Genomic DNA, 8,167 nt, shown 5'->3' on the forward strand with positions numbered 1-8,167 from the left:
GACACTGCAACGACTTCCAAAATAGTTCAGCCATTGGACACAATACTCTCAGCAGTTCTGAATCCAGGACGGAGCAAGTTTCGCTAGCAGAAGAAACAGAGAGTTTCCTGAACATATATCTATCTATCTATAGGCAAAAGTAGGCCTCCAGTTCTGCTGTCGTCCAGGCGGCGAAACTTGTGGACAGGTGAACTTTCAGGACTCTGGCTCTGATCTTCCTCTACTCCGCATCGACATCCGGGTGTCGCAGCTCATTGTAGGCTGAATTAGCAGAAATTATGAGCCAATTAAGCGGCAGACCAACAATCAATAACAAGATCAAGAAGAAAAAAAACGTGAAACAATATAATGTGCAAGTAACTAAAGATTTTATGCACTATTGTAAGAAATTTTATTCACAGGTCAGAAAATTAGTATCTTCTCTGCAAAGGTGAAATGAGATGACTGAACTTAATTTCAATTTTTAGCTTCCATAATTTCTACTAGTAGCAGATGTTATTGAATTATCTGAATCAAGGACAGAAATGGGCTTTAGACCATCTTCTACCATGCGTCCACAGACTGATAAATCCACATGGCACCTACTAGCTACATTCCAACTCTTGTTTACCTTTCTACAGGACAACCACAGTTTCAGACAGCTCCCAAGTCCTAAGAAACGAATGCTAATATATTTTTTCAAGCATGGTGAGGTTAGCACTTGACGAAAGTAAGACCATAAATATTATGTTCATGCAGCAAAAATAGATCTAAACCAACACATGTCAGCAGTGTTCATAAGTGATCTCAAGAACAACAGTACATTTCTATACAAACAAGGTCAGCAGGAAACCAGATGAACAATTTAAATCTCAGCGTCTTTGCAAAACAGAAAGAATAACAAGACCAAGATTGCAACTCATTACTCATGTATAAAACCTGAATACAGCTCATGTGCAGAAACAAGATTTATTTTGTTCACAGGTTATTCAACATGATATCACCGTCTTCTCTGTTAAGGCCTAAAAGAGGTGAACCAACTGATTGGGATTTCAAGTTGCTAAACCTGCGAGAGACCATCCTTTACTTATCTACATGATTACAGCAGTTGCAGACAATTCCCGACACCTAACAGTTTAAGACTTGAAAACATTCAGTTAACTATTTTTCAGAATACAACAATTTCAGTAAACCGTTTTTCAGATTAGAGCAATTTTAGTAAAAGCTTCAGTAAGACAAGTAGATGGACCCCAATAAAGTAAACCCAAAAATATCTTGACAAAATCAATCAAAGACCATCGGTTAAGGCTCATGTGCAGCTCATGTGCAGAAACAAGATTATTGCAAAATAGAAAGAATAACAAGACCAAGATTGCAGCTCATGTGCAGAAACGAGATTTATTTACTATTGATGGAACCTCAATTTATTCAACATGATATCACCATCTTCTCTGTTAGGGCTCATTTACTTATCTACAATATTACAGCAGTTGCAGACAATTCCCAACACCTAACAGGTTCAGACTTGAAAAGATTCAGTTAACTATTTTTCAGAATACAACAATTTCAGTAAACTGTTTTCCAGATTAGAGAAATTTCAGCAAAAGCTTCAGTAAGACAAGTAGATTAGCACTCCACTAAAGTAAACCCAAAAGGATATTGACTAAATTAGATCAAAGACCATCGGTTTTCAGTTCATGTCACCAGGACAGATTCAGAAATTGAACAGATTCAGTTAACTGTTTTCAGACTAGAACAATTTCAGTAACCTTTTTGTCATACTGTAAGAGCTTCAGTAAGACAAGTAGATTTGCACCCTACTAAAGTAAACCTAAAAAGATCTTGACTAAATTCGATCAAAGACCATCGGTTTTCAGTTCTTGTCACCATGACAGTTCCAGTCATGAACAGATTCAGTTAACTGTTTTCAGACTAGAACAATTTCAGTAACCTTTTTGTCATACTGTAACAGCTTCAGTAAGAAAAGTAGATAAGCACCCCACTAATGTAATAAACCTAAAAAGATGAGTAGCATCTGCACCAAAATCTGAACAAAGTTCAGTCAAAGACTACCGATTTTCAGTCAGGTTTTAAGTCAGGAAATTGGGGGCATGAAGAGAGGGTCTCACTCACCAGGGGTGTTAGCCATGAGGACGACGATTTCGAGGGTCTCGCCACCGTCTGGCAGGTCGACGACGAGCGGGGTCAGCCTCCCGTAGCGGCCCGCTCGGACGCACATGGCTATGTTCCGGTAGTACACGCCGGCGGCGACGAGGAACCCCAGGTCGTCCCTCAGGCGGAACGCGGAGCTCCCCCTGAACCAGAACTGGCTCCAGCCTTCGTCCTCGGGGTAGTGCCCGTCGTCGAGCGCCCGCACGAACCGGATCAGCCGTTCCGGCTCCAGGTCCAGATACATGAACGTGAGGGGGAGGTATATGTATGGGGGATTCTGCAAAGAACCATGGGTATGTTCAGGAGATCAAATTTGGCAAGAACAGAACTGAGCTACGGTTCAGGAAGAATTCGCTCAATCGCCGAAAGCAATTCAAGAAGAAGCGGGTCGGCCATGGCGAACTGAACTCACCGGAGGCGGGGCAGGAAGGGCAGGCATGTCCTCTCTGGCGGTGATGGGCTCGACGATCCAGTACATCATGGAGCTGGCTCTGTAGTCGACGCTGACGCCGGTGTTCCAGCGGAGGTACCTGCCGTTGGCGCGGAGGTAGGGGCCGCTGACGTTGCGGAGCAGGACGAGGTCGTCCCCGAAGCCCGACCCGACGGCCCGCCACATGATGGCCTCCACCTGAGGCTGGTCGTAGTCGCGCAGCTCCGCGCGGAGGCCGCGGTGCCCGAACCTCGCCGGCGTGGCCGTGGCGGCGAGGTAGCGGCCGTAGGCGGCGCTGTGGAGGAGCAGGTACAGGCCGTCGTCGCCGTCGTAGATGTGCACCGCCCACGCCGCGTTCATGGAGGCGCGGCGCTCGTGGAGCGTGACGCCCACCCCGTCGTCGGCTGCGTGGAGGTAGGTGCGCTGCACGCGGCTCCGCAGCCTCACGTGGTGACCGTCGTGGAACTGGTCCATCGTCGCAGGCGGTGGAGGGCGGAGGCGGTGGGCTGCTGCGCGGTGGCGGTGGAGGGAGGGCGAGGGCCGGGGGTTCTTGGTTTGTTGGGGACTCCGGCGAGGGAAGCTGTTGCTGTTGGTTGGGGCGGTTACGTTGGGCGCCAAGGCGGAGGTATTTCAAGGTGCCAGGCATCATCGCCGCCGTCATGGGCTTTTTCTTTGCGCACGAGGTGGGTTTGCGGGCCGTTTCCTTGGCCCAGCCTACCGCGGTGTCCCTCTATTCAATCCTGGTTTCGCACAGGCCCGCACAGCTCCAGGCCCGCACGAGTCCCTTCCCCGCGGCGGCGGCCGGCAGCGATGCTCCTTCGCCGGCACGGTGAAGCGACGGCCGGAATAGCTCACTCTCCTTGCCCTGTCCCGGCGCGCCGCACGTACGCCACCAAGCAGGCCGATGAAGAGGCAGAGGCAGTAAGAGCGTGAGACGATGGTGAGGAGCGAGCTTATAGAATCTACAACCGGACAGCTCAAACGATCCCTTGTAAGCCCGTAAACGCGTCCGGTAGTAACCGGAGAGAAGCGGAAAGAAAAAAGTGACTCAATCAGACCCGTCATATCGTCCTTAAACGTTTGATCTGTCCGTGAACCTCCATACGCATCTCAAATATAGGAAGGATATGAGGACTCACACACGCATCCGGTCACGCCCGTTCAGTCTGTGACGTAGGACGCAGCCCATCCCGGACCGCCTTTTTCTTTTCATTATTTATTATTTTATTTTATTTTCTTCTCTATCAATCACGTGCAAGTGTAACGAAAAAAATGAAGAGTGTGATTGTATGGATGGACAAGTAGATCGACACGTCCAGTCACTGATCGACACGCCCAGAAGGACTAGTACATTCAGTTAATTTCAGAGGACGAAGACTAGTTGGTACGTCATACATCAGTGCTTGATCGCCACTACTCATGTGTAGTACAGCAAGACCATGCGCCAAAATGTTGCTCCCCCGGATCACACATCTAACTTGGCACTCAAACAAACCATCCATTGCTTGCTTCATATCCATGATTAGGTCATAACAGTGAGACCTCGTGGGAGTCTGCGGGTCCAACTCTTTAGCAGTCATTTGATTGTCCATCTCTAGGATTACCTGACCCTTATAGATCCCAGCCAATTGCTGCAGTCCAAACAGGGCAAGCTCTAGACTCAGCTTCCTCAGAGCTGCTACATGTTGGCATCCCTTTACAAGAAGACAGAAGAACTATGCCGTAGTGATCTCTGGCGACAACCCCCGTCGATCTCACTCCTGTCTCTGCTGCAAAGGCAGCGTCGTGTTCAATTTTACAGTGCCACAACCAGGAGGGGACAAGTGGGTAGCCGGATTCATTCTGGTTTTTAGTGTGGATTTCCTTGCCTGAACTCGCTTTGCGGTCTGCCTGGCCATCAAGGGATTCCGCCATTCTTATTTCCTCCTCGTATTTCTCAAGAAACGGCATTGAGGATGTGATTGTTTGTTTGCCCTCACTCCTAATGCAATCTTCCCGCAAGTGCCACTAGCGCCAGACAGCAGCAGGGTTTTTGCACGGTTATTCTCGTTGGCGGAGTCAAGTAAGACCAGCAACCAGTCATTCCCTGTGTACCCGAACTTCTTCTCTGCAGACAGGTTCCACACTTCTCGCATTGCTGCTCCCTCTCCTTTTTGTGCACCTGATGACCGCGTGGTATTCGTCGGGGTTCCACACTTCTCTCGTGTGATGCGGCCCACTTCCTTCCCGCGGATGGTCGGTGAGCATGGGCGGACGTGGTCGACAAGCGCAGCTACCGGGAGCAACGGGCTCGACAAGTGTGGGTGGCGCCATCGCCGGCAAGCGCGACGAGGACGGGGCGGCGCTGCTCCCAGCAAAAAACTAACGACACGGTTTTTGCTACATGCTTCAACTGGCATTGCATTTTGCTACAACAGGTATCACATTTTACTACAATCGTCATCACATTTTGCTACAACAGTATCATATTTTACTACAATCGGCATCACATTTTGTTACAGCACACAGTGGCATCGCAGTTTTGCTATAATCGTCATCACACTTTGCTACATCCATCAGGACTGAGCTGCGACCCGTGACGGGAAAATGCTATAACCATTGTATCAATTTGCTACATCCGACATCCTTTTTTTCCTGGAACAGTCGAGCATCTACACGACGGAGTTACGTCCATGATAAAAAAGTTACAACCGGCAAGTTCTTTTGCTGTAACCAACACAAGCATCGGACAACCACTCGACGCCACCGCCACCGGAGTTGCTATCATGAGGCCATCTCCGTCGGAGCTACAACCATCTTCATCGAAGCTGCGACCGTCACCATCAGAGCTACAACCATCGTTGCGTGGAGCTGCAACCGCGACGTGCAACTGTCGCATGTGTGAAGCCAGTGGTGAGGACCACGGTGACAGCCTTGACCGGCCACGAGGACGACCAGTGACGACAGCGAAAGGCGACGAGGAAGACGACAGAGTGCATCGGACGGCTACAATCCACGGAATCGTACATTTGGCCCGGCACGCGCCTAGTACTGCCCTAAATATAAGTATTTTTAAACATTTTACTACGGAGTACATACAGATGTATATAGACATAGTTTAAAGTATAGGTTTATTCGTTTTGCGTCGTGTGTAGTCCATAATGAATTTTTATTTACAAATATGCAAAGCTTCTGTATCTCATTGACAGAAGAAAGTAGAATGCATATAATAAAAAATACAACACATGACATAAACGCAAAAAGACATGACCATGGTGTCCGAAGAAGAGAGAGAGAGACGGGTGCTTAGCCTGAACAGGGTGAAGGACACAACTAACCCACCCACGAAACAAAAAACTAGCGGAGCACGCCAAAACAATGGGACGTCGAACATCTTTAATATCAACACGGGACACCACGAGCTAGTAAGATAGCGTCTTTAAAAAAGAAAACGGTGCCGTGACGTCATCTCTGATCGGAAGAACCGGACCTAGGGTTTACCTTGATGTTCGAAGGGGAGCACCGAGAAAGGCCATGACAGCGTTTTCAGAAAGAAAAACGACATCCGCGGGTGTTGCCGCTGCCAGCATGGACAAGCCGAGCATGGATTTCGCCTTGCCTAAGCCCTAGCGCCTTTAAAAAAGAAAACGGTGCCGTGACGGGTGTTGCCGCCAGATCAAGATCCAAAGATGTCGGAGTACATCAACCTTTTTGCAGATCGCTACCTCCGATTGGGGGTGGGGCTGCACTTGTCGCCTTACGGTGGGAGTAGAACTCTTGAGTAGATACGATCGCCTTACGTACGTCCTTGCATGTGTTCGTTGTCCGTTACGATTACGTGCAACGAAGTTTCAAACCGAAGCTGACGCGGCTTACAGTAGTTAGCTCAATATATATATCTCCAGCACAACAAATACAGTAGCATCGTCTTCTACACGCCAGGGCCGGACTGTCGACGGGACCGACTTACGATCGACAAGCCAGCTAGAACGACGCACAATGGCCAACGACGTGGAGAACCCGCCGAGTTTCCTACACGACCAGCTCGTGGAGGCGGCAGCGGAGCCTGACGAGTGCGGCAGGTGCACGGTCATCGTGCTTCTGGCCGTCCTCGCCTTGCCGCTCATTGCCATCGCCATGGTCCTGATCAATTTCCACGACAACTCACCTGAAACCAGCAGACTGACTGTCGCCGCGTTGGTCGTCGGGATCGTAGCCGCCGTCCTCGGCTCGTGTGCCGGGGCTGTGCTCGTGTTTGTCGTCGGAGAGTGGGAACTCGGCAATCCGGAAGGGTCTAGGCTAGTAGACTATTTATTGTCGATATAACCGAACCCGGCCGCTCGCGACTCATCTGTTTACCTATCTATGTATTTTCGATCGGCTGCGCAGGATCTGATTTACTGTTCGATCAGCATATGCAAGTATTTTGTTACCTTTTCTCCTACTCCCTCTGTATCTAAATAATTGTTGCTAAAAAGAACTATATGTTTTTTATGTATAGGAAAGGTAGATTGGATTGCTCCTGATGATATATATCATGGTAAATCTGACGATATTGATTTGGCACCATAAATTTTGATAAATTTGAAAAATTGGCAAGAATGGATTGTTATTGTTTTACCCTATGTTTGACATTTTCCCATGCAATCCACATCATGCATGTATGACATGGGTCAATAGCTCTCGTGTGACACCTTCAACGTGAATTAGATGGAGTATGGTGTAGTTGACGAAAATACCTTTCGTGCGACATCTTTAAAGCCAACTGTGGCTTCAATGCGATATGGCCCTTGTTAACAATGAAATGCAAAACACAAGGGATTAACGATTTGAGGTATGACACGCGGGACCCATCAGTTATTCACATTAACATGGAACCCACCACTTATTCACATGTGGGCGGGATCGAGAGCTTATCGAGATAAGTATGCTCATGCTCATCAACGAGCCCCGGCCCGAGCCTTCTTCCTTTCCCCCACCTTCTTCTTCCTCTTCTCTGGCAATAAAGCGCGCCGCCGGCGAGTGATGCCTAGCCCGACTTCGGCCTCCCGCCAATCATGGCCGCAGTTGTTGGGGAACGTCGCATGGGAAACAAAAAATTTCCTACGCGCACGAAGACCTATCATGGTAATGTCCATCTACGAGAGGGAATTTCCGATCTACGTACCCTTGTAGATCGCACAGCAGAAGCGTTAAGAAACGCGGTTGATGTAGTGGAACGTCCTCACGTCCCTCGATCCGCCCCGCGAACCGTCCCACGAACCGTCCCGCGATCCGTCCCACGATCCGCTCCGATCTAGTGCCGAACGGACGGCACCTCCGCGTTCAGCACACGTACAGCTCGACGATGATCTCGGCATTCTTGATCCAGCAAGAGAGACGGAGAGGCAGATGAGTTCTCCGGCAGCGTGACAGCGCTCCGGAGGTTGGTGGTGATCTAATCTCAGTAGGGCTCCGCCCGAGCTCCGCAGAAACGCGATCTAGAGGTAAAACCGTGGAGGTATGTGGTCGGGCTGCCGTCGCAAAAGTTGTCTCAAATCAGCCCTAAAATCCCACTATATATAGGAGGGAGGGAGGGGAGGAGGCAGCCTCAAAACCTAAAGGTTT

At 49.2% G+C, this 8,167-nt stretch overlaps 1 protein-coding gene across 1 annotated transcript; it reads right to left on the reverse strand.

The window, feature by feature from the left end:
• Nucleotides 1-220: 220 nt before the first annotated feature.
• Nucleotides 221-3,055, reverse strand: LOC123429353. The gene is made up of 3 exons (XM_045113398.1): nt 2,564-3,055; nt 2,113-2,428; nt 221-261 (listed from the first exon to the last, which is right to left on the reverse strand). The coding sequence occupies exons 1-3, from the start codon at nt 3,053-3,055 to the stop codon at nt 221-223; spliced, it is 849 nt and encodes a 282-aa protein (XP_044969333.1).
• Between the last annotated feature and the right edge of the window lie 5,112 nt (nt 3,056-8,167).

Source organism: Hordeum vulgare, chromosome 2H (genome assembly GCF_904849725.1).
Source record: "Hordeum vulgare subsp. vulgare chromosome 2H, MorexV3_pseudomolecules_assembly, whole genome shotgun sequence".
NCBI classification, from domain to species: domain Eukaryota; kingdom Viridiplantae; phylum Streptophyta; class Magnoliopsida; order Poales; family Poaceae; genus Hordeum; species Hordeum vulgare.

Bases quoted from the DNA above. Each gene is read 5' to 3' on its own strand.
- LOC123429353 (XM_045113398.1), bottom strand. From the start codon at position 3,055: ATGGACCAGTTCCACGACGGTCACCACGTGAGGCTGCGGAGCCGCGTG. The intron at 2,429-2,563 runs GTGAGTTCAGTT...GGTTCTTTGCAG, and splicing joins CCCTTCCTGCCCCGCCTCCG to AATCCCCCATACATATACCT. The intron at 262-2,112 runs GTGAGTGAGACC...CTGCTAATTCAG, and splicing joins CCTCATGGCTAACACCCCTG to CCTACAATGAGCTGCGACAC.